This window comes from Erythrolamprus reginae, chromosome 5 (assembly GCF_031021105.1).
Source record: "Erythrolamprus reginae isolate rEryReg1 chromosome 5, rEryReg1.hap1, whole genome shotgun sequence".
NCBI lineage: Eukaryota > Metazoa > Chordata > Lepidosauria > Squamata > Dipsadidae > Erythrolamprus > Erythrolamprus reginae.
Genome location: NC_091954.1, coordinates 75,621,837 through 75,648,605, shown reverse-complemented (window position 1 = coordinate 75,648,605; position 26,769 = coordinate 75,621,837). Strand labels below are relative to the sequence as shown.

At 40.2% G+C, this 26,769-nt stretch overlaps 1 protein-coding gene across 4 annotated transcripts in view; it reads right to left on the bottom strand.

Moving 5' to 3' along the window:
• RYK (receptor like tyrosine kinase) overlaps positions 1–8,954 on the bottom strand; it is a 44,306-nt gene extending 35,352 nt beyond the window's left edge. For 2 of the 4 annotated variants that reach the window (XM_070753173.1, XM_070753174.1), the window contains exon 1: positions 8,473–8,881. In XM_070753173.1, the coding sequence (XP_070609274.1) occupies positions 8,473–8,686 (214 nt within the window). In that variant the 5' untranslated portion in view covers positions 8,687–8,881. Of the gene's footprint in view, positions 1–8,472 lie in introns of all 4 variants that reach the window. The other 2 variants (XM_070753176.1, XM_070753175.1) reach the window with 2 other exon arrangements.
• Positions 8,955–26,769: the final 17,815 nt, after the last annotated feature.

The following is a 26,769-nucleotide window of genomic DNA, read 5'->3' as shown; positions in this document are numbered from 1 at the left end:
TCTCCCCTTTGCTCTTTTTTGCACTACAGAGTGCAAAAAACAGCACAATGGAAAACGAAGTGCGTTTTTCTGAACTTCCGGTTCATCCAGTTGGGCAATTTTTTTTCACCTACCAGACTTCAGAAAGACTTGTGGGCATGCATGCGGGGGCAGCTCAGAGAGTGCGTATGCGCTGGGGGGGAAGGGGTGTGGGCATGTGTACACATGCTAGCACCTCACACACACCCCTTTTGGCATGTGAACCAAAAAATAAAATCACCATCACTTGTCCTACGTTTTTAGATGGAATGCCTGCCAAACCATTTCAACTCTGGGTGAAACTAAAATCCTTCAAGCAGGCAGCTCTTTCGGGTTCAAACGTTTGTGCAGCCTGATTTCAGCTGTAGAAGTAATGCAGAAATCTTCACAATTTCAGCTTCGTTCCTGCAACCTGCCAAAGATTTTCCATGCATGCAGTGGAAATCCTTCATGGTGATGTAGAAACAGCTGAAATGATTAGTATTTCAGCTTTATTCCTGCAGCTCCCTGTAGAATTACCCCTCCCTTCTAGGCATGGAGGAGAATTCCTTTGTTCAGTTGCATAAATGGAGCTGAAATCTCCACTGATTTACTGGGAAAGTTAGCAGAAAAGATTGAAAATTGTTATCACATGATTGCAAGTTGCTTGGTAATTGTTTGTGAATGCAAGCCAGTTATCAACTATCCAAAATGCAGTCAAATGACTGTACATGGATTGCATAGTGCTATATTTTACAATGGCCAAAAATGTTTTATGTGCTGTAAAGCACCTTTTCCAAGGCCATTGTAACTCTGAAAAATAATTAAACAAACATCAGTAAATCAAAGACTATCTATATAGAGAAGAACATGCCCACAAAAATAGAATTGATGGATAATTTATTTTCTAAAGGAGATGTGCATCTACTGAAGCAGGAATTGGATTTGGATTTTTTTTTCATACTGTTTATACAAAAGAATATTGCTAAGGTCTTGATGAATTTATTTTGAAGGGACAAATGTTATTTGTTGGATATACAGTATAAAAGAAATTTGTAAAAATTTTGAAAGACCTGTGACTACAAAATGAGATAAATAGAAAATTAGCTATAGGGTTTTTTCTGAAAGGATTAAAAAGTGAGGGTGCTAAAAATTAGGAACATTTTTAAAAGTTGGTTTATTTGATCAAGGCTAAAGCAGTAAGATACACTGCTCAAAAAATAAAGGGAACACTCAAAGAACACATCCTATATATGAATGAATGAATGAAATATTCTCAATAATTTTTATTAAATATATAAACATTAAAATAAGACAGTACATAATCTATCATTTTGTTATATACTTATTTGTTTTGATATTGTACCAAAAGTCTTAAGAGAGACAAAGACAAACACCACAATAAGACATAAAAACATGAAGCATCCCCCCCTCCCGGAACTGTTTCCTAGACAGTTCTTTCTCTTATATATTTCTACGACCTGTAACACCAGCGGGTTTATGTGTAACCAAATTTATGCAATATTTCCCTATGTCTAAGTATGGCATATATTTAAAAATACTTTAAAATCTTAAACATAAGCTTCTTATATACAGCTATTATCCCTATTTTCTCTTATCCACCCAATTATAAAATTCCTTCCAAATCTCATAATAACATGATTCATCTTTATTCCTTAACTCTTGTGTTAACTTCTCCAGTTCTGCACAATCGTATATTTTTTTAATCATAAGTCTCTCTGTTGGTGTTTCTTCTTTTTTCCAATTTTGGGTTATACAAATCCTGGTAGCTGTGATAATGTGTGGAATCAGCTAGTAGTATTCTTTTTTCATTTTTAGATCTATTATGCCAAAAAGGAAGGTCTCAGGTTTTAAGTTTTTGTTTAGTGATTTCAAAAATCCACGAGTTTACTTTACAGTGATCCCCCGTTTATTGCGTCCCCAACCATTGCGAACAGGGTACTTCGCTATTTTTCAACCCGGAAGTCAAAATACCATCTACGCATGCGTGCCCGTTTTTTCTATGGGCACGCATGCGTAGATGGCAACCGGCTTCCCTGGGTCTTCCCCCTCTTGCTGGCGTCAGCGAGGAGTTTCCCCACCGCCCACGCAAACTCCTCGCTGCCGCCCGCCCTTCGCCCGCCCACGCGGTTCATTCTCGCCGCTTTCGAGCTGAGTCCTGAAGCGAATTCGCTCCAGGACTCAGCTCGAAAGCGCGGAGAGCCAGCGTGGACAAGCCGTTCGCTAGCGCTGGCTATCGGCGCTTTTGAGCTGAGTCCTGGAGCGAATTCGCTCCCGGACTCAGCTCGAAAGCGCCGATAGCCAGCGTGGACAAGCCATTCGCTAGCGCTGGCTATCGGCGCTTTTGAGCTGAGTCCGGAAGAGAATTCGCTCCCGGACTCAGCTTGAAAGCGCGGAGAGCCAGCGTGGACAAGCCGTTCGCTAGCGCTGGCTATCGGCGCTTTTGAGCTGAGTCCGGAAGAGAATTCGCTCCCGGACTCAGCTCGAAAGCGCCGAGAGCCAGCGTGGACAAGCTGTTCGCTAGCGCTGGCTATCGGCGCTTTTGAGCTGAGTCCTGGAGCGAATTCACTCCCGGACTCAGCTCGAAAGCGCGGAGAGCCAGCGTGGACAAGCCGTTCGCTAGCGCTGGCTATCGGCGCTTTTGAGCTGAGTCCGGAAGAGAATTCGCTCCCGGACTCAGCTCGAAAGCGCCGAGAGCCAGCGTGGACAAGCCATTCGCTAGCACTGGCTATCGGCGCTTTTGAGCTGAGTCCGGAAGAGAATTCGCTCCCGGACTCAGCTCGAAAGCGCCGAGAGCCAGCGTGGACAAGCCGTTCGCTAGCGCTGGCTATCGGCGCTTTTGAGCTGAGTCCGGAAGAGAATTCGCTCCCGGACTCAGCTCGAAAGCGCGGAGAGCCAGCGTGGACAAGCCGTTTGCTAGCGCTGGCTATCGGCGCTTTTGAGCTGAGTCCTGGAGCGAATTCGCTCCCGGACTCAGCTCGAAAGCGCCGATAGCCAGCGTGGACAAGCCATTCGCTAGCGCTGGCTATCGGCGCTTTTGAGCTGAGTCCGGAAGAGAATTCGCTCCCGGACTCAGCTCGAAAGCGCGGAGAGCCAGCGTGGACAAGCCGTTCGCTAGCGCTGGCTATCGGCGCTTTTGAGCTGAGTCCTGGAGCGAATTCGCTCCCGGACTCAGCTCGAAAGCGCCGATAGCCAGCGTGGACAAGCCATTCGCTAGCGCTGGCTATCGGCGCTTTTGAGCTGAGTCCGGAAGAGAATTCGCTCCCGGACTCAGCTCGAAAGCGCCGAGAGCCAGCGTGGACAAGCCGTTCGCTAGCGCTGGCTATCGGCGCTTTTGAGCTGAGTCCTGGAGCGAATTCGCTCCCGGACTCAGCTCGAAAGCGCCGATAGCCAGCGTGGACAAGCCGTTCGCTAGCGCTGGCTATCGGCGCTTTTGAGCTGAGTCCTGGAGCGAATTCGCTCCCGGACTCAGCTCGAAAGCGCGGAGAGCCAGCGTGGACAAGCCGTTCGCTAGCGCTGGCTATCGGCGCTTTTGAGCTGAGTCCTGGAGCGAATTCGCTCCCGGACTCAGCTCGAAAGCGCCGATAGCCAGCGTGGACAAGCCATTCGCTAGCGCTGGCTATCGGCACTTTTGAGCTGAGTCCGGAAGAGAATTCGCTCCCGGACTCAGCTCGAAAGCGCCGAGAGCCAGCGTGGACAAGCCGTTCGCTAGCGCTGGCTATCGGCGCTTTTGAGCTGAGTCCTGGAGCGAATTCGCTCCCGGACTCAGCTCGAAAGCGCCGATAGCCAGCGTGGACAAGCCGTTCACTAGCGCTGGCTATCGGCGCTTTTGAGCTGAGTCCTGGAGCGAATTTGCTCCCGGACTCAGCTCGAAAGCGCCAAGAGCCAGCGTGGACAAGCCGTTCGCTAGCGCTGCGGACTCAGCTCGAAAGCGCCGAGAGCCAGCGCGGAGGAGCCGAAGATTGGGGGCGGGGCGGCTATTTTAAAATGTCGCCGCCGGCATGGGGGGCTTGCCAGCACCCCCCGGACCCCCAACCCGGGTTTGGGGGGCTGCTAGGAAGCCCCCCATGCCGGCGGCAAACAGCCGCGCCGCCCCCAATCTTCGGTTCCTCGCTAGCGCTGTGGGAGTAAAAACACCATCTGCACATGCGCAGATGGTGTTTTTACTTCCGCAGCACTACTTCGCGAAAACCCGCTCGTTGCGGGGGGTCCTGGAACGGAACCCTCGCAACGAGCGGGGGATCACTGTATTCCAAATTTTCTTTATTTCAGGACATGTACACCACATGTGGAAAAATGTTCCATTTCTATTTCCGCATCTAATTTAGGGTATATTTTTGCTACTCTAGCTGGGGCTAGATGTGATCTATAGAACATTTTTTGTATATTTTCTTTATAAGCTATTGATTTTGTCATTTTGTAGTTTTTCATCCAAATTAATTCCCATTGCTCTAAATAAATATTGTGTCCCAATTTTTTTGCCCAATCATATTACCCTTGACTATTTCAGTTTCCATTTTATACTTGATCAAAAAATTATAGTCTAGTTATAAAGTTTCCCACCTCACCGAGTAGTAATTTAGTGATTTATTTTTTAAAATCTTTTTGCCACTTCACCTGAATTTGATTATACGGCCACCACTCAATAACAATGCCTTGTTCCAAGAAGTGTTGTTGTATTTTTAAATTTCCTTTTTCATTTAGTACTTGATCATATTTAACCATTTTATTTAACTGCACTGTATTTTGGTGCAACATTGCCTCCAGACTGAAGTACCACCTTGGTATCTTTGTATAATGTTCCTTTTTAATTTTGCTCCAAGTCACCAATAATGTATCTCTTATTATATGGTTTCTGAAATATGAATGAAATATTCTCATTGAATATTTTGTTCTGAACAAAGTTGAATGTGCTGACAACATGTGAAATTGATTGTCAATCAGTGTTGTTTCCTAAGTGGACAATTTGATTTCACAGAACCTTGATTTACTTGAAGTTATATTGCGTTGTTTAAGTGTTCCCTGTATTTTTTTGAGCAGTATAGTTATATTTGGTTTGTCTTGTTGGTATTTTTCTAACAAAGAACAATTGAAAAACTTATGGATTTTTAAAAATAAAATGAATCACAGGGGAAAGAGGGATTATGTTATATTTAAAGTTGATGACAAGCAGTCCTAAAAGGCAATGTTACATGACTGCATAACTCATTGCAATTTCCTGCTGCCTTCCAACAACCAAAGTCAGTGGAAGAGCCCTGGCGATGTTTTAAGTTCTGGGTGACTTAAAAGCAGGCTGGCAGGGAAGGGAAGGGAGGGAGGGAGGGAGAGATGCAGATGGCTGGGGAAGTACAGCCTAATGGCAATACAACTTGGAATGTCTGCTGCCAACTGGGAGAGGGTATGTAGGTGGCTAGGAAGAATGTACAAGTGGCCAGAGTCTGGCACAAGTACAATGAAACTAGGGTACATGCACAAAATTGTGTTAGGCACGGCATGGACACAGAGGGGGCAAGCAATAATTTGTGGATGAGGAGGACATATTGAGGCAATTTGCAACCTTCCCTACAAGTTTCCCTTTGACTTCCCTTATGGTAGTCAAAACAGAACTTTGGCAATTATGACAAGGTGATCACAGAATGCCCAAATAGTAATCATGTGACTGTGGAATTATTAGACTGATTGTAACCACTACTCACATTACCATTGTAACTTTGAACAGTAGATATACTGGTGCTTGTTAACTGACTACCTGTATACTGAAAGTGAATGAATAAATGAGTATTTAAAAAATGGCCAATACAAACAATGAGTTGGGTCATATAGAGAGAATGAAATAGGTATTAATTGCAAAATAAATACTGTATATCAAGGAAGAGCAAATTTCTTGGGAGATGGGGAAGTCTGAGAAGGTAATGCTTACGTTGAATTAATGAGGCATCCAAAAGGAGAGGAGCTAGGTTTAAAGAATAGCATGCAAAACATGAATCATTATTATGAATATGATGAAAGCAAAAAAGGTTTGCAAGGAAAGAAAAGTACAGGTACATGAATGGAGTTGGTGTAAATTAGCCTTAAATGTATTTCATTTTTATTTCTCTTTCCTTTGATTTGCTTTTCTTTTTCTGGGCTACACATAACACAACTTGCCATAAAAGCATATATGTATACAAATATGTAATTCCATATGTACTGTGATAAGCTTTAGTTTCTATCAGATCTGTGAGCTATACTGGTGTTAAAATGAATTTTAGCATGATTGTTTATGATGAAATTGTACTTTGTAGGGTTTTTTTGTCAAATATATTGTTTCCAACTTCATGTCAGCTTACTTGAGAAAATAAATTATAAAAGCCAACAGGAAATAAACATCCACTCTTTTAATTCAGACATTTAATACCAAGTGAAGGATAGAAAATTGTGTGTCTTTCACATGTTAATTCAAAATTTACAGAATTCTCTAGCTAGCATAGTCAATTTTCTGTGTTCCAGGAAAAAAATTCTGCATTAGGCATATTATGGCATTGATTTGGTTTAGTGTGTAGTTTGAACAGACTGCAAACCATAAGTTTATTCAACTAATTGCTGAAAGTAGTTTACAAAAATTTACCAATGTTGTATTTATGTCTGACCTTGAAACTTTGAATTGTTTGCTTTATAAGGAAGATTCAAATTATCATTTATTACTTTATTTATAACATGTCTGATGGCTAAGATAAAATGTTAGTTTGTCATGCCTAACAAATGTTATTGGGTGAGGTTGTTATTATTATTATTTATTAGATTTGTATGCCGCCCCTCTCCGCAGACTCGGGGCGGCTCACAACAGTGATAAAACAATATACAATGACAAATCTAATATTAAAAGTCTAAAATAACAATCTAACATTAAAAATCTAAAAACCCCATTATTTAAAAATCATACACACAAACATACCATACATAAAACTACATAGGCAAGGGGAGATATCTCAGTTCCTCCACACCTGACGGCAGAGGTGGGTTTTAAGGAGGCAAGGAGGGTGGGGGCAATCCTAATCTCTGGGGGAAGCTGGTTCCAGAGGGTTGGGGCCTCCACAGAGAAGGCTCTTCCCCTGGGTCCCGCCAGCCAACATTGTTTAGTCGATGGGACCCAGAGAAGGCCAACTTTGTGGGACCTAACTGGCTGCTGGGAAATATTCAATAAGAAACAAAAAACATTTCTTGTCAAAGGCATTAATTTTCTACAAAATGAAATCATAATTTTCAAAGTAACATTAGTCATGGGTTTGGGGGTCCAGCTGCTTTCAACTTGGCTTTGCTTGGATGGGAAAAAAGCAGGGGGGGGTTATTATTATTATTATTATGTCAAAACAACACAGCAAACAAGATCACTATGCTGGATTTCGTATTTCATCACCAGTCGGGCGCTTCCCAAGCACCTAGGACTGCGTGATGTAGCGGCGAATTATGTTTGCCAATCCAGTAAAGCGGCCTTTTGCAATTGACAGATGGAAATTTTGTCAATTCCGATGGTTTTCAAATGTCTGCCGAGATCTTTTGGCACTGCGCCCAGCGTGCCAAGTACCACTGGGACCACTTTCACTGGCTTATACCAGAGTCGTTGCAGCTCGATTTTTAGAGTTTCATATTTCACTAATTTCTCTAGCTGCTTCTCCTCAATTCTGCTGTCCCCTGGGATTGCGATGTCGATGATCCATATTTTCTTTTCCTCCACAATCAGGATGTCTGGTGTGTTATGCTTCAGGTATTATTATTATTACAGTATATATATATTTGCTTGCTCATTTTCGACCACTTTTTCGGGCTTATGATCCCACTAGTTCTTTGCCATTGGTAAATAGTAGTTCCGGCACAAGTTCCAGTGGATCATCTGTGCCACAGCATCATGTCTATGCTTGTAGTCAGTCTGTGCGGATCTTTTTGCAGCAGCTGAGTATGTGATTGATTGTTTCATCTGTTTCTTTACAATTGTTATTATTGTTATTATTATTATTATTGGAAAAGCGTTCAGAGAAGCACCTTGAAGTGGACCATCCAAACCGCAAAGCTAAGCCTAAAACGGGCACTCTTCCTCCTCGGCCTCTTCCGAAGTCACGTACGTGCTGCCATTGGTTTCCACCCCGAAATCCCATCCCAGGCGGCGGCGTGCTCACGCACAAAGATCGTTTAAGTTGCACGAAGGCAGCAAGGCCCCAACAAGGAACCAGGCGACGGGAGAGAGATAGCCCGGCCGGAGGAGGAGGAATAATCATGCCGACTCCTACCCAGGAGGGAGGAACACCCACCCGCCATTTAACCCGCCGCCGGCCTCCCACACGACCCGAGTCCTCTTGTCCTGGCCAAAAAAAAACATCAAAGAAAGAGACTCTGATTACACGTCAGAATCCCTCTCTCTCTCACACGGGAGCGCGCACCCAAGCCAAGAGCGAGCTGCACACCCGCCCCCTCACTCACCGATAAGGCGCAGGACCTCTTCTTGACTCATATAAACACTGAGGCCCGGCCCCGTGGCTGCAATGGGTGCCTGAAGCGGGCCCTTCTGGCTTTCCGAGCTCGCGGGAGAGAACAGCAGCGGCAGCAGCAACAACAGCAGCGGCAACAGGCGGGAACCGAGCCGCGTCTCCGCGGCAGCATCGTAGCTTCCATCCCGCCGGCTGCCCCGCACCATCGCTTGCCCCCCACCCCCGGTTCCCCGCGGAGAGAGGGGAACCGGGTCCCGGCCCGAGGCCTCAAACTCGACGAGCGTTCATGCTCCGGCCACGCGCGCTCGCGCCCTCCGGGCCGGGTTCATGAACAGCCCCCCGCGCGCGCTCTCGCGTTCCCTTGACCCGCCCCTCCGGCCGAGGAGCCAGCACATCCGACGGGGATCAGGCAAGGCCCGGCTCTCTCCGCATGCGCATTTCTCTTTCCCGCGGCCTCTTCTTCGCGCCTGCGCGACAGAACCTTAACATAAACATGGAAAAGTTCTCCTCAGGCGTAGCGGGAGGTGTCGCCTTCCTTCCTTTTCGTCTTGTCAGATTTCTAAAGCGCAGAGTAGTGTCCTTCTCAGAATCTGGTATTCGATGCTCACTTGTGGTGTGAGTGAGAAGGGCTGCATGATTTTAAATTTGGGGTTTTACATTGTTTTAAATATTGGGCTTTGAACTTGTTTTTGTATTGTTTTATATGTTGTGAGCCACCCTGAGGGAGGCATATAAGTCCAGTCAGTCAATTAATCAATCAATCAATTTGTATGTCTCTGACTGTCTGTCTGTCTATCTAACCATCCATCCATCCATCTATCCATCCATCCATGCTATAGTGGACTGTCCTCTGAACCCAATGGCTCAAAAACTGATATCTAAACTCAAGTTATGGTATCTTTTACTAAACCGTGATTTCAAAGCTCTGTGAATGCAGTCATAGCATGGCCTATCTGTTTACTCCAGCCTAAGTGGAACCATTAATAGAAGCTCTATTTGAAGAAAAGAGCCTTTGATGCCTGCTGAAAATAAAAAGAAATGAAAGGAGTGCTTTTGTAACAGTTCATACTGTTATATATGTACTACATGCTTTTCTATGTAAGAGCATGGTTGGAGAATTCTGGGAATTGAAACCCCATACATCTTAAACCTGCCAAGATTGAGAAATGCTGATTTATAATGGTGGTATTTGCAGAGTTAATATTGGAGCACACAACACCAGTCATGTAACTTAGAAGGTAAAGTCATGAATCCGTGCTTCATTTTGTCATGTTATGTGGGGAAAGTCACTGGCGAAAGTAATTATGTTTGGAAGAGTAAACAGTAACAGGAAAACAGTAACAGAATGCTGATTGGACATCATCAAAGCCGACAGCATAGAAAAGTTCAAAGAAGTAGTGTAAGATCAGAAGATATGGAAAGACCATGCCCATAGAATTGCCAAGAATTGGACACAACTTGAAGGGATAACATCCATCATCTATATCTGCCATACCTGGCACCTTTGGTGTCATGTCTTTCTGTAGCACAGGGCTGTCAAACTCGCGGTCCTTGGGCCATGACTACCTCTGCGAAGGGGGAAGAAGTCCCAATACACCATCTGATGCTGCCGTGATGACACAAGTTTGACACCCTGCTGTAGCATCTTGTACCCATCAGATTCCCACTTACTGTTTTGTTTTTCTTTTACACTGTATTCATTAAAAGTGATGTAAACAAGATAATATACATGAAAAGAAATCTCCACAATCTTTTATTTCCAAGAATGCTTGGAACCAAACAGGAAGAGCCCAAGATATCATTGAGCATTTTTGTCATTTAATTGAGGAAACTTTGGCTTGGAGTATAGGTGCTTAACTTTTTTATGGCTGACAGTGTATTGATTATTACACTGTAAATAATGGGAGATTAAGATAAAAACTAAATTGGGTTTTATTCTGCCATGAAGATTAAATCACTGAAAAAAATGATTACCTGTATGCATTTAATAATTTTACCCTTCTATCTCTTTATTAGAGTTCAGGACTAGCCTTTAGAACAGGAAGGATCTTCTCGCCTTAGTTTGTAGACTTTTGGCTTAGAATGATGTGTAAACCTATTCAACAATAGAAAACCTATAGCAGCAATCAGTAGTGAAGTACCCAATCCCAGAATTATGATAGTCAGAAGGTTTAAAGGAAAGGGAAAGAAGAGAAAAGAAAAGAAAAATGACCAAATAGTACTTATCCCCAATCCTTGGCCACAGCTATACACCATAAGAACAGATTACAACCTAACTTATCTTTTCCTCCATTTCCTACAATTCCCTGTCATTTGCTATGGTGAAATTGGCAGAATTATTCATGTGATGGCTCTCTTATTTTCTTCCCATTGAAGTCCCTAGCAGGAAAACCCTTTATCCCCCCCCCCCAAAAAAAAATTGTATATAGTTTTAATTCTAGCTCTAATTCTCACAATTTTCCATCATCTAAAATATAGAATATTGGGTTATAGCTATTTAACAATAGTTCTAATAACATAAAACATCAACATCTGCCTATCCAGATCCTAGAGGGCTCAATAGGTGGATAAAAATGCCAAATCCAATCTAATATCTGGCGGACTATGCAACAAACAAGTAAATATTTTTATTTAAAAAAATAATACAGTAAGGATGTCAGAGAATACTTCAAATGCTACAAAGTACATGATATTGAGTGAATATGGCAGGTACAAAAGTCTAGATATCCTTTCAGTCAAAACTTTGTAAAAATCTCCTTTGTCAGAAATAATGGGTTCAAAGGTTTCCTGTGACCACTTATGAGTCTTCTATGGTTCCTTTTAAATGTTTTCTTTCATAATTCTTCTAATTTATTAAATTGTTCTAATTTAATACGATTCTTAAGTATCATCTTATTAACTGTGGAAGGGTGATTCCCCATAAAAAATTTCAATAATATTCAAGTTTGAGAACTGAAGATTGTACAAAGCCTTTCTTTTGGATAAATATTTTACAGTTTATTTGGAGGTGAGCTTAGTTATCTTGCTAAAATATCCTCCTTTTTTCAGTTTAGGTTCCTTCGCTGACCATGTGAGATTAGCTTCTAGGGCCTAGGCGAACATATGGCTCACGTACCAGAAGTGGCACGCAGAGCCATCTCTATGGGCACACCTGCTGTCGTCCATTACTCTTCCAGGTTATGGTACACACATGCATGCTGGCAGCTGGACTTCACGCCCACATGCACCCCAGAAACTGGAAGACCATGTGACCGGTGCACATGCACACCAGGAAATACTCTTCCAGTTTCTGGTGCTCCCCTCCACTTCCCAAAAAGGTTCACCAATACTGTTCTAGGGTATGTTAATACTATACTTAACTGAATCATCTTTCCCTTGCATAATAATACTGTGCTTCCTATGTTACAGGCTGCCATATCCTCCTAAAGTATAAAAGGGGCTGCTTGCACCCCAACCACTTAAAGGATGGCAAGGTGTTCATTTTTTCAAATGTTTCAATGTATATTATATCATTGTGGCTGATCAGTTCAGTTTAGCTATTCAGTATCTGTTTCAAGCACTTGGTTGCAAAGGTTTCAAGCTTACCAAGGTTTTCTTTGCATACTTCAGATAATGACTTTCATATGAGTTGCAGAGAGTTGTTTCTTTTAGACAACTCTCTCATGTGGTTCACTGTTCTATAACCTTATATTTTACTGTGGATATTTACTTCAGTTTCAGCTAATACGTTTTCAGTGAAGTGTGGATTTTATTTGCGGATCTGGTGAATTTTCAGGCAGTTCTAAAAGATGTTTCCCTAAAATAAGAAACAGCTTGCATCCTATGATAATATCTGTCACTATCAAGTTTCCACATCTGCCTATCCCAGGTCCTTGGGAAGCACTTGACAGGTGGACAAAAATGCCAAGTCCAGTTTGAAAATCTGGCAATGTTGTTCAATATTGAGTATGCAATGAGCCAACAGACTTGAGATATATGTAACAAAATATTGTGCACACGAATTGACACATTTTGATTGCTCTTACAACATCCTGATTCAGAGTCAATTTGCTTCAACAAACCATTCAAAGTGGTTACCTGGCAAAACAGGTAATAAGTCAGGCAAAAACAAGAGAAACAAGCGAAATATGCAAGGCTCTTCATATATCTGAAACAGAACTTTTCAGGGATGCTAGAAATACAGTAGTATGGATAGCATGGACAGTGCTTAAATGAGTGGCTTTGGTCATTCCAGTTGAAATTCATTTCTCTCTCTCTCTCTCTACAGAACAGCAGTTGAATAGAGATCCAAGCAGAACTGTGAGTAATTCCTCCATTCTTCACTAGTAAAGCTACAATTTAGTAGATGGGGATGAAGTGCTCAATAGATAGCATACAAATGGGCTTTAAGTTCAAGCTGCTTAGAAATGGTTCATATCTCGATGCTCATAATGATGGAAATTTCTTCAATCTGTTTTAAGGAGGGAACTGCCTTTCAGAAGCTGGACAGCTGGTACAGTTTTATAAGAGAATGCAGAGCGGTTTATGGTATGCTTCTTTCTATGTTGAAACATTTAGGAAATTTAGCAATGAGCATATGGGCAATTTTGGAAAAACACAGACTTCAGTGTTTGGGAAATTTGGGAGAAACACAGCCTTAAAACATTAATAAATGAATCGTTTCTACATTTACATGAAATAAGCACACATGTGGATTGAGGCTGCAAAAAGGCAGAGCATCTGCACATTATTATACTCTGTGGTTAGGAGCTTACGTACCATTCCTTTGTTTGCTTAAAAGATTGAAGAGGCTGTGTGATATGCGGTATAATGGGACTTAGCATGAAAGAGCTTTTCTTCCAGGATTCTATATTTAGGCCATTGCTCTTATGCCTATTTCTGTGTGAATTGTAGCCAAACGTCAGCATAATCTGAATATTTATCCTACATTTCTGAAATAGTGTCATGGTGATTGGATAACAGTGCCATGGATTGTTCAAGCTGCAAGAACATACCACTTTCCAGTCATATATGATTCTGTTTAGTAGATTAGAGCTTAATGTGGCAGACAAAAAGAGAGTATTCTCCTTTTCCTGTCCTTTCCTCAGAAATAAATGTCAGAAAGATCAATCTGTTGTTCACTTTTAAATCTCTGAAATACTGAAAGTATCCTTAAACATATTCCGCTTTTCCCTTAGAACCTACAGATTAGATTCCTTCCTTCCCTCCCTCCCTCCCTCCCCCCTCCCTCCCTCCCTTCCTACTCACTCCTGCCAGTCGCCCAGGCCTGATCTACCTAGTGCTTCCTTGGTCATTTGGACCATTCTTTTGGCTTGTCCATTGCTACCTGGACAGAAGGGTGAGACCAATGCATGCCATATGCCCATGTCATCTAAGAAGGTCTCCATTTGATGGGCTGTGAGTTGGGGGCCGTTATCTGAGACCAAGATATTTGGGATACCATGGGTGACAAATAGCCTTCTTAATGTTCTGATGGTGGCACTCATTGTTTTAGACGCTATGGGCACCATCTCTAACCAATTGGAGTATGCATCTTCAATGATCAGGAACGACTGTCCTTGCATTGGCCCGGTAAAGTCTATATGAATCCTAGACCATGGCACCCTTGGTGAATCCCACTCCACTGGGCATTGTACATTTTAATGCCCCCCTGTGAGTCACAATCATATGGGCTTCTGAAGTTTTATCATGTACAGGGAGTTGTTGATATGTAATAGATGCTGAACAACTGGCATTGGGTAAGCATGTGGCTGTAATGCCTTGTTCATTGTGGCCTGGTAATCAGCGCAGATCCGAATGGTGCCATCTGGCTTCATGAGGGTGACTATTGGTATTTACTGGCATTGCTTATCTGACAGGACGGCCAACTCTGTGGGACCTGACTGGCCGCTGGGACATGTGAGGCAGGAGACGGTCCCATAAGTAATGTGGTCCTAAGTTATGTAGGGCTTTATAGGTCATAATCAACACTTTAAATTGTGGTTGGAGACCAATTGTTAGCCAATACAGCTCGTGGAATGACGGTAGATATACGAATACCTTGGGAGGCCCATAATGGCTCATGAGGCTGCATTTTGCACTAACTGCAGTCTCTGAACATTCTTCAAATGTAGTCCCATGTAGAGAGCATTGCAGTAATCGAACCTCGAGGTGATGAGGGCATGAGTGACTGTGAGAAGAGACACTATCCAAATAGGGTTGCAACTGATGCACCAGGCGAACCTGGGCAAATGCCCCTCTGCCACAGCCAAGGGATGATGTTCTAGGCTCAGCTGTGGATCAAGGAGGATTCCCAAGTGGTGGATCCTCTCTGAGGGAGTCAAAAATCCCCCTCCAGTTAATGAATGGATAGATGGAATTGTTCGTGGGAGGCAAAATCCACAGCCACTCCGTCTTGTCATGGTTGAGCCTGAGCCTGTTAACATCCATCCAGACTCACAGCCTCCAGACACCGGCATGTCACCTCCACTGCTTCACTGAATTGACATGGGATGGAGATGTATAGCTGAGTATCATCAGCGTACTGTTGGCAACTCATCTCGTGTCATTGGATGATCTCACCCAGCGGTTTCATGTAGATATTAAACAGCAGTGGGGAGCCCCCTGAGGAACCTGACAAAGGAGGGGTCTATGAGTCGACCTCTGATTCCCTGCCAACACCGACTGTGACTGACCAGAGAGGTAGGAGGAGAACCACCTTAGAACGGTGCCTCCCACTCCCAAGCCCTCCAGTTGGTACAGAAGAATACTATGGCTGATGGTATCAAAAGCCGCTGAGAGGTCAAGCAGCACCAGGATAGAGGAGTGACCCTCTATCCTGGTCACTCCTGGGGCCACCAGAGATCATCAGTGCAACCAAAGCAGTTTTGGTGCTGTAGCAGAGCCTGAAACCAAACTGCTGAGGGCCAAGATAATCAGCTTCATCCAAGGACCATTGGAGCTGGAGTGCCACCACCTCCTCAACAACCTTCCCAAAAAATGGAAGGTTGGAGATGGGAAGATAGTTGTTTAAAATAACTGAATCCAGTTCTTGAGGAGGGGATGCACGACCGCCTCTTTTAATTGAGACGGGAAGGGCCCTCTATCAATGAAGCATTAATAACCATCTGGATCCAACCTTGTGTCATCTCCATGCTGGTGGAAACTAGCCAGGAGGGACACGGATCCAATAAGCAGATGGAGGAGCTCACAGTTCCCATGGCCTTGTCCACTTATTAGGCGTCACTAAGTCATAACGTTTTTAGGCGTCACCATTTTATTAGGCGTCCTCTCACAAAACTGGACAAAGACATGTCCCTGTCAGGTCAACTGACTCGTTGTTAGTTGAAACTGCCCAGTCAGAGTCCAGGTCAATACTTATCAGCAAAAACTTTGTTAAAACCCTCAGCACTGCCTTATCAGTCCTGAACCCTTGTTTAGCCAAGATTAACTAAAGTCCAGTTTACTAAACAAAATGTTTAGTATCATGAATCAAAAGTAAGGGCTAAGCTTCACGCAACACCCTAGCCCAGTGATGGCGAACCCTTTTTCCCTTGGGTGCCAAAAAAGCATGCACACATGTTATCACACCTGCGTGAATGCCCACACCCATAATTTAATTCCTGGGGAAAGCAAAAACAGCTTCCCCCGCCCACCAGAGGCCTCTGGAGGCTGGAAACGGCCTGTTTATCTACTTCTGGTGGGCCCAATAGGCTCATGTTTTGCCATCTTCCCAGGTAGCCAAAAATGCCCTCCCAGAGCCTCTGTGAGCCAGAAATCAGCTGGCTGGCACACACATGCACATTGTATCTGAGCTGGGGCAACGGCTTACGTGCCAGCAAATATGGCTCCGCGTGCCACCTATGGCATCCGTTGCATAGGTTCCCCATCACTGCCCTAACCTAAAACATGATTGGCTACTATACAAGCACAGTTATTCTAGATCAGTTTTCAGAGATTTGACAAGTGAAATTAAAAAGTATGTTGCAGTAATTCAATCTGGGTGCACTAAATTGTCCAGTTTTGACCTTCTTACAGATGGCTTGTTTAAAATACCAGCTGAAGGAAGGCAAAAGTAAAACAAAGGAAGGAAGGAAGGAAGCATGTACATTTATAATATAACAAACAAATTCAAGACATGTCCCTATGCCACTAGGTGTCAGTGTTTTCTAAGGCCCTAACTTATTAAAAAGACTTGAGAAAGAATTCTCAAGGATTTTTGTGGCCTTTTAATGACAAGCACATTTATTATTGCATAAGTTTTTCTTAACCATAGCCTGCTTCATCAGTGCGTGGAGATTTTCAAGCAAATTCTCCATCTGTGCAGTCATCAACTGTTACAAATTTCTCACACTGGCAAGATTTTTGTTTTAAGAGGAAAGCTTCAGATATTTCCTCAGAAATAATTTTAAAAACTTATTCTTTCATTCCTTTAGTTAACAATCAATTTGACTTGTCTTTGAAAGAAGTTGCTCAAGTAATATAGAGAAGCCCTTTAAAAAGAAAAAAAAATGTAATGCCATGCAATTAAATGGCATCCCTATTGATTCAACAACATTCAGATAAGCTCATTTTAAAAGTACTGTATATGGTAGAAATGGGAATAGGAGACTTAATTTCTTCCATATGAATGAAAAACCAACACTTATCTAGTCTTCCCATGTGGTCATAATTTTGTCCAGTGAATGCATATGACTTCTCTATTGCCTCACATGGTTGGCATATCTCCTTTTAAGATGAAAATACTCCACTTTAAAAACTATGGCAATCCAACAAGTTTTCTCAATGAAGCCCATTTACGCTTATGCTTATCACACATTTATCCTATTTTTCCTACATTTGTGCTTTTCTTGTACACATCTTTTGCATAGAAATACATATCCAGCCATGTGTTTATATAATCAACATGATAAATAACCGTGCAGATTTCAGATCAGTGATCCCGTGCAGGGATAGGTTCTAACTAACCTCGCCGCCTGTTCACTTCCTCCCACATTGCATGGCTATGCATGGCTATGCAGGCGGGCGCATGTATGCACAGTGCTAAAACCACAGCTTCTGCGCATGTGCAGAAGCAAAACCAAGCAAAAAATAACAAAAAGAAGCAAAAAAGAAATAAAAGAGAGATGGCTGCGGCCACAGACCAGCACCAGCTCTTTGATGTCACCACTGGTTTACTACTGGATCTATAGAACCGATTAGAACCAGAAGGAATCCATCTCTGATACAGTGAGATATTTGAACAACAAGAACACTCCAAACCATCAAGCATTGTAAGTGCACAATGGATAAAATGAGCAAATAGCATCTTAATGTATTCATGTAGAAAGATTAATAAACTACAGTATAGGGGAAAATATATGCATGGAAATATTAAATTATGAATGTTATGGTAAAACGAATCACATACAATTGCCTTCTAATATCCAAGTATAAAAGAATAACCAATATCAATCAGCAATTGATATTTCTGGCTTGATGTTACTGTTATCGTTGGAACTATTTTTCATTTGGTGTTTAATTAATGTACTATTTGTATTGTTGCTGCAAATGAGCCAATATCCACTTCTACATGTGAATACTATGCCAGTTTGAAAACAGCTCCGGATCTCTCTGTTCCCATAATGTCAGAAGAACTGAGAGCTGAGATGATTTATTCCAGTATGGAGTATAATTGAAACTGCTATGAAGCTGGTGTTTTGCTTAGTTTTTGAGATGTTATGTTTTCATTTCTTTGTTGGAATTCTCCCCTTAATTTCTCTTTTTTCATTCTGTGCTTACCAGGAAAACAAGTTCTAGTGGCTTAACCAAGGGTTTTCTCTTCTGCACTGTAGAGTAGAGGTTAATGAGAGGTTTATTACTGTATATCAGGTATGGCAGTGATGGTGATTTTCAGTCATAGCCCTTCAAACAGCATCTGAGAATTTGGGGAATGAAAACCTTGGTGGTGAGAAGTGTCACCTTTTGATTAATGTTAAAAAACTAAGGCAAGAAGCAAATGGAAGCGGCTTTTCATATAATGTATAGCTGACTATTGGTATAGGACAAGGTACATACATTTTGGTAGGATAATTAGGTTCAAAGATACAATAGCCAAAATCAAGGAAGATAAAACTCTTCATTCATTACCAAATGTGGCTAAGGTTTCATCCAGCTGATAGTAAATTAATACATGACCTTTGATTAGGGATGGTCTAGTGAGATGAGAGCTATGTAAGTCTATGATAGCAATGTATCTAAGAAGTCTGGTAGCACCTTAAACATTTCATTAAAAAGATCATGCAAGTGTACTTTTAAAAAATAAATTATGTTAATTGGAATAATAGCTCCCGGACTCCTAACTGTACAAACTGTTTTGCCAAGGATTTCAGTTGATTTTGAAGTGTTACTGTTACCATATTTAATATTTATTTAATCATTTTCTCTTCTGTTGCATTCAAAATTGCATTTAGCACTAGTTTTTGGAGAGGTTCTGGGGACTTTACACAGTTTTCAGAAAATGCATAAAGCCTTGAAACTTGTTCACTTTTAACAGGCTTTGGAACTGTTGAGTTGTTCTTATATTCCAAATTAAAACTTGAACATTAATTAATTACAGTGGTACAGGGAGTTGTAGGATATTAAAAGAAATCTGATCACATTATCTTTTCATGTTATATGGGAAATCAGTTTGGTTTCAGCTTTGCTTGTTTCATTTTTTGCATATTTGTTCAACAATTCTTCTCTTTCCTAAACTCCCTCTTGCTGTTTACTAGTTTGATTTGCTGATCCACATCCCCCCTCCCCCCCCGAAGTATGGTATTTGACCATGTCTGATACAGGGAAAATTCCAGCATTCAGATAAAATGCCCTCAAGGCCTGGAACATAGGCAGAACAGGGGGTGGAGGGAGCGGGAACAATGCATTTTTGAAGGCAAAAATTCCAACAGTTCTTTTCCTGATTATATGTTGTAAATTCCCAATGCTCCTCAGAGATTTTAGTTCAAAAACAACCACAGTAATTGATCTCCAGCAAGACTTTATTGGGATTCTTTACCCCAATATAAAAAGTACTCCTACAATTTATCCAAAGGGAATCATAGCATTTCTGGGAGTAATATCATGCAGGAATGTGACTTCTGGCATTAGGCTAACTGCTGACATTCCAATCCCATGTCCAAGAATGTGGACAGAATGTTCATTCCCAAATCATGGCACATGAGGTCATTCATCTTCTATGGACAGTGATAGGAGATGTAAAGTGAGGTGATGATGGTTGCTGGAGAGAATTGGGGACAGGAAAATATGAGGTGGAGATGTTTGATTTTCTTGATTTATGAATAAGCCCCAGTTTTCTGCTTTCTGCTATTATTCAGATCACTCTTCTGTAACTAGCTTTGAAATACTTTCCTAATCAAGATTGCATATTAATTGAGAAACACTGTCGCCTCCTCTTTACACTTGTGTGAAATATTGTGACAGCAGCAACTGCTATGTGTTCAGGGGAAAAGAGCATTGGAATTTCTTTAATATGATTTAAATTATGGATATTTGGAGTTTATATACAAGTCTATGTAAACTGTCTATTAGCTGTTCTGAAGAACTGATAGCAAGCTGCAGATGTGATTCAATATGATTTTTAGATATTGCGTATCCTAATCAGGATTTCATTTAGAATTGCAAACTAGGTCATTTGGAATGAAGGTCTTAAAAATTTGGCATTGCCAACTTTCAACCTTGCACTAAATTCATCGTCCCTGTCAATTGCAAATCCCAACTCTAACTCTTGTGTATGTCATAAGTAGTAGTTAATTGTAATTATCTAGTCAAGTAATTATCCACCCATCAGACACACCCCTTCAAAAGTCAGGCACATTACTATTTATTTTTAAGTATTGTCATGAATAACATGGTTCAAACAGGATATTCCTGTTGACTTTTGGTGCAATTTTGTCTGACATTCCTTGATGCACACTTGTATTCTAGTTGCTTGTTCCTTCCTATGTTATCCTACATACTGCATATTTTCTGGTTGCGAAATCAATCCATAAGAATTACTTTGCTGAAGGAGATTAAGAGTCTGTGTTCCAGCTTCTAGGAACAGCCAGCTTCTGATAACTCAGAAGAGTGCCATCTCATTCTCCCCAAACATATTTGGGGATTCAAAACAGTAGTGCCTATCTTTTAGCCTGCAGACTAGATACACCCTGTCAGATGTTGCTATGCAACTCACTAAAAACCCTCCCCTTCATTGATGTCTCACCCAACATGTAGGCAAATGCCAGTTAGATGCCTGAAGTATTTCTGACAGCAACAAGACACATAGTCCAGGTGGGGATATAAACACTACATGCTTTGAATTTTCTGTGTAGTTTCATTGTGAACTTCTCAGAGACGGTATGGATAAATGGGAGGGAGCATAAATGGGACCATAGGCATAGGGACCATAGGGACCATAGAGGGAGCATAAATGGGACCATAGGCAACACAAAATAGCATACATAATTTTTTAAAAGCTGAAATATTACAAGTTCATTCAATCTTGTGATATTTACATTTTCTCATCAGAGATCTCTTGCAACATTCTGCTTAAGAGTACATTCTTATTTTATTTAATTGTATTCATGACAGTCAGATGAAATTTTCTATGTAACTTCATTATGAACTTCTTTTTAGGGCTCAAATTACATGATTATACTATCGTGGCTCACTATCTGAAAAGGCTGCTGGTCCCAGGCCTAAAAGAATACCCTTTAACCTGTTCTCTAGTTCATACCAAAAGAGAGAATTATTAATTAATATATTAATAGATTTAATAGTTGCCTATAGTATGCCCACTATAGTAAGTTACTATAAGTTATATTGATTTGTGATGCATTACATCAGAAACTATCTTCCATATGCACATGACTTCCCCAGGGTAACAGGCAGAAGGTTTAACTCAGTGTTTTTCAACCTTGGCAACTTTAAGATATGTGGATTTCAACTCTCAGAATTCCCCAGCCAACATTCTTGGAGTTGAAGTCCACACATCTTAAAGCTGTCAGAGTTGAAAAAATACTGGTTTAACTGTTTGAAAGCTGGGACCATTTGATCCCTCATCATAGTATATATAAGATGAAAATCAATAGCTTGGGATTTTAGTGTCTTTAACAGAATGATTAATATTACCACAAATGTTTCTTTTGTATGAATGTTTTCCCACTTTGGAATTCCGGCTGTTATTTTTTTTTACTATGAATCACTATTTTATTGACAAATTATCATTAGCATTAGCATTAACATTTAGACTTAAATACCACTTCACAGTGCTTTACAGAGCGGTTTACAGAGAGTGAGCATATTGCCCCCAACAATCTGGGTCCTCATTTTGCTGACCTTGGAAGGATGGAAGGCTGATTCAACCTTGAGCCTACTGAGATTCGATCTGTGAAACTCCAGCAGACGGTGATCAGCTGAAGTAGCTTGCAGCATGGCACTCTAACCACTCACCACCGAGGCTCTTGAAATGAAAAGAGATTTACTGCACGCATGTCAGGCTAAAACTGATTTTAAATCCAATGAAAAGAAGAGCCTCCACATTTAGTCCAGTCAAGCTTTTCCCAGAAAAAATGGGCAGATTTTTGTCTTTCCTTGGCTCAGTTCCAGATGAAGATAACACACCTCATGCTTTTCATAGGTTCCTCATTCTTCTCATCTGATTTGATTTACAAGGCAAAGGTTAATACTTGATTAAGCTCCATAGTTATTTTTATTCTTTCCAACCCAATGGAATGTTGGAGAGGTATTATGTAAAGCAGCTTGGACTCTGTTTATTTGCTATCTGTTTGCCAGCAGAACAATTCTACACAGCCAGAACACAGTGGAAAAAAATTTGACATTTTTGAATTTTTAAAAAATTGCCTGAATCTAGCTATCACTGTGGGATGAACCACCCCCAAATTGGAAATTCATAAACATATTCATCTATTCTAAATATTTTAGGGGGGATTATTATTATTGTTGTTGTTGTTGTTGTTGTTGTTATTATTATTATTATTATTATTATTATTATTTAGGGATTATTTTTCTCAGCCCAATGCTCCCCAATTCTTATCAGTTTTTCACCCTTTAAAACCTAGAGATTTTCCTTCCTTCCTTCCTTCCTTCCTTCCTTCCTTCCTTCTTTCTTTCTCTGCTTTAAGGGTAGGAACGGAGAGCTGAAATCAAATGCCTTTCCCATTTATTTCATTTTGTCAGAATTTCCTTTCTTGGTTTCATTTTTTTCTCCTTGGATTCAATATTTCTGACAACTGGAAAAAATAATGTTTTCATTTCCATGGCAATACAATTCTAAACTTTGGGTGGTTTCTAAGGAATGTATCTGGGCCATCAAGTAATCAGTTGAGAAGCTATGACAATTTCAGTCTTGGTAACTAGTTCTGGTGTCCATGGTAGTAATTTTTGCAATAGATTTTGCATAGTGGACTAAAATATGGCTTCAAAACCATACCATACAATTTTAAAACATTGTGTTCAAGAACATGGTATAATTTCATACTTTGTGATATAAAAAGGATAGAGAAAAGGTTGCTTACATGCTACAGCAGTTATAATATGGTTGGGTAGTTATTTTTCAGTAAGTACAACTTTCTACATAAGACATAAATTTATATTTACAAAGTGGGGTCTCCCCACTTTTTTGAATTTTAATGAGCTATCACAATATTTTTAGTTTCATAGGCTTTTCTGTTTTGTTTCATGCTGTTTTTACCAATACGTTAGTATTTTGCTTTTGTACTAGAATATGTTTATTTATCTAAGGTATTTTGACAAAAAGGCAGAAAAGCAAAAGATAGACATCTTAGCTTTATAATTTGAGACCTACTTATGGAATGCAACAGAGAACAGTCATCATCCAAATTAAGATGACTAGAAATAGGACTTCCTTGCTGTGGTTTTCCATTTGTGGAATTCTATCTTTAAGGAAGCCTACTGATTTTGTTCCACTGGAAACTAGGAAATTAGTCAACACTGGTCACATTTGCCAATTTCCTTGAAAGTTGGGCACAATTAAATCTGGTTCTTATTGCTTTAATTCCATTGTCTCTAACTTTTTAAAAAGAAATGTTTTAGTTTTATATAAATTATAAAAATAGTGCTATGTATTTGGAAAGAACATCTATTGATTGATTGGTTCATTTTTTCATTAAGTTCCAGGATAAATTAGAAATATAATCTTATTTTGATTTAAAATCCAAATAGCAGAGGTCCAGAATGCTCAATGTGTTTTTTATATTTATATCATTACCTTATTCATACATTAGTACATTACAAAATCATGGATTAAATGTCGATTAATAAAACAACTTTCCAATAAAAGCCAATTTTCTAATGGATAAAAATGGTAGAGCTCTTCTCCCTGTACTGTAATGAATCATAGGCCCTGCATAATGAACTATTAACACCTTTTAAGATAACAAAATGTGATTCTATTGGTTGTTTTACTTAAATAAAATCTTTTATAAATAATCTTTTGATATAATATATCAATATATCTGGGGTTTAGCTGTTATTTTATATTTGAGCTTGCCATCTTTAAGCATGTATTGAATGCTATTGAGCTGTCTACTATGATAAAATCTTAAAATTTGTTCATCCTACTAAATTTTTCAGTTTACAAAATGTAGCTTTTTGAATCTATATATAGATTTTTTACAATATTTTATCTGGTTAATATTTTCCTCTTTCCATTTATTGATTCAGCTATATTTTATTTTATTGTTTTTTATTTTTTTATTTTGCTTTTTTGTACTTGTATATTCCTCTTCTGAATGGTAATAACTGCAAATAAAAATACCTTGATTAAAAAGGAAGATTTTGCTGGTGGACTTCACAATAATAACTCACATATATTAGCTTAGAATGAAGACATTCCTTGAAAGGAGTTCCAAAGTCTGTCTTCTATGTGAAATGTTCGAAACTTTCCTACAATCAGTAATGGGTATTACTTTACTTTTCAGTTTACAGCATAGGTTAAATCAAAGGTATTGGATGTGGGTCTGGAAATCAGGCCTCCTAGTATGTGGTTTAGTGGTTGGATTCAACTTTTTTACTACCAGTTCTGTGGGCGGGGCTTGGTAGGCAGGGTTTGATGGACATGGCAGGAGATGGATACTGTAAAATCTCCATTCCCACTCCATTCCCAAATGAAGGTAACTGCAAAATCTCCATTTCCTCCCAGCTGGGATTTGGGAGGCAGAGAATAGAGGCGGGGGAAGGAAGTGAGAAGTGGTATTTACTGCTTCTCCAAACTACTCAAAATTTCCACCACCAGTTCTCCAGAACTGGTCAGAACCTGCTGAAACCCACCTCTGATATGGCTATGTGAGTGATTTGACTGCTTTTATGATTACTCAGTTTTAAGGTCTTGTATGTCCTTAGTGGTATATTACAGCTGAGCCCTGGGATTTTAAAATATGCTGATCTCTGCTTCAGTTTAAGCTCTTTGTGAAATATTTTCTACAAAGTATTTTCACCACCCAAGATTTTGCTCACAGGCATAGCAGAGTACTGAGCTTCATAGTGTCTGATCTATCATAGTTTGAATTATGATACAAATAATTTTACAATGCTGAATTTCTTTCGTTCTAGATCTCAGCTATGCCAAATACCTCCAGCTTTGCACTGAAAATTCATAGAGCAAGAAGAAATTTGTCATAATTTGGAAACTTTGTGACCAAGCAACCTACTATACTTAGTTCTCTCTTTAAAAAACTTTGAAAATAAAAAAGAATAGCATATATACATTTCTGAACAGTTCATACTCCGTATTAGTTCTACATGCAGGCTATAAATGTCATCTTCTTGCACTATATGTCTAATGCTGAGTTAGTTGTAGAGAAAAATTATTGCTACATTGTGGACTTTGCACTTTTAAAGTTGGTAGCTTGTTACTGAGCATTAGAGAACCAAGCTAAGTGAGAGATAATTCCCTTTGTATTAGAAGGCTCAGCTCTCACATTCAGGGTATTAAAATGTGAGTGCAGGCAACATTGTGGTTGTATGAAAATTAATGATAGAGTCAGAAATTGAAAAATAGAAAAAGATAGTAATGTTGAAGAACGATATTCTTATAAGACACCTGCAGAGGTATTTGCAGATATATGAGGTCTATTGGATCCCCAACAATAGGGGAAATATGGGGTTATACAAAGTCATACTAAACAAAAACATATTACTGAAATGTGAGGTTTCCTTTTTAGTGTCCTTGAACTCTATTGAGCTTTGGGGGTGTTACTGACTATGATTTATGGAATACATAGAATATGCTAATTGGGAAAAGCTGGAATCATTTTTAAAAAAAATAGACAAGTCCATCTCATTTTGAACACTCATTTTTTGTAAAAAAATATCTGCAACATTCTCTCAACTTCCAAAGGTAACCAGTTGGTGCTTTATAATCAGCCTTATCTTGTTCCTGTTTCTTTCTCTCATTTTGGCTACCCACCCTTTCCCCATTTTTACTATATTTGTGAGGGAGGGCATTTAAGTCATCCTTCTCATCCATATTCTAGATGATTTACCCCCGTGTTTTAACAAGAAATTAGTAAGAGATTTGTTCATAATGCAACATCCTAAGCAAACATATCAATCAATTTATAGGTTTCTCTCGTTTCATAAACCTGGAAGCTTTTTCAGTTGGACTTTTTCCTTGGTCTTTGTACAAACGGTTCAATCTATTTCAGTGGCTCCCAACCTTTTTTTCGCCATGCCTCACCTACACATCTCTAAAATCCTGAGCCCCCTCCCCATGATATATAATTCTTATTATTCAAATAGTGAACTGCTCACATGGAGGAAGACTAAAAGGCCATTAACTAGGTTTAAACAAAGTTCCAATTGTGCCCCATTAAAAATGAAATTGCCCTCCTGTGGGGCGTGGGCCCCACGTTGGGAACTAGGAATCTAGTTGCTCTAATTCTACCCCAAATGGGATTATAAAATCATAAAAGTATGTTACCACAGTCTAAGACAAGAAGCTGCATAAAAGGTTTTTTTTTAAAAAACAACAACAACATGGTCTTTGTGAAATGGAAACCTTAATTATATATATATATATATATAGTGAATTTTCAAAAGTTTTACAAACATACTTAAAAGACATAATAACAATAAGATGAACACATGTAACAAGAAAACAAACAAAACAAAACAAAACAAGAAAACGATACAGTATAATAAAAGTAATACAAGTAATGTTCAAAGAAAAAAAAGCATGTTACATCATTATTAAGATTTTACTAATATTCGCTTCCTTGACATCAGCGTAATATTAATGTTTGTGGATTTA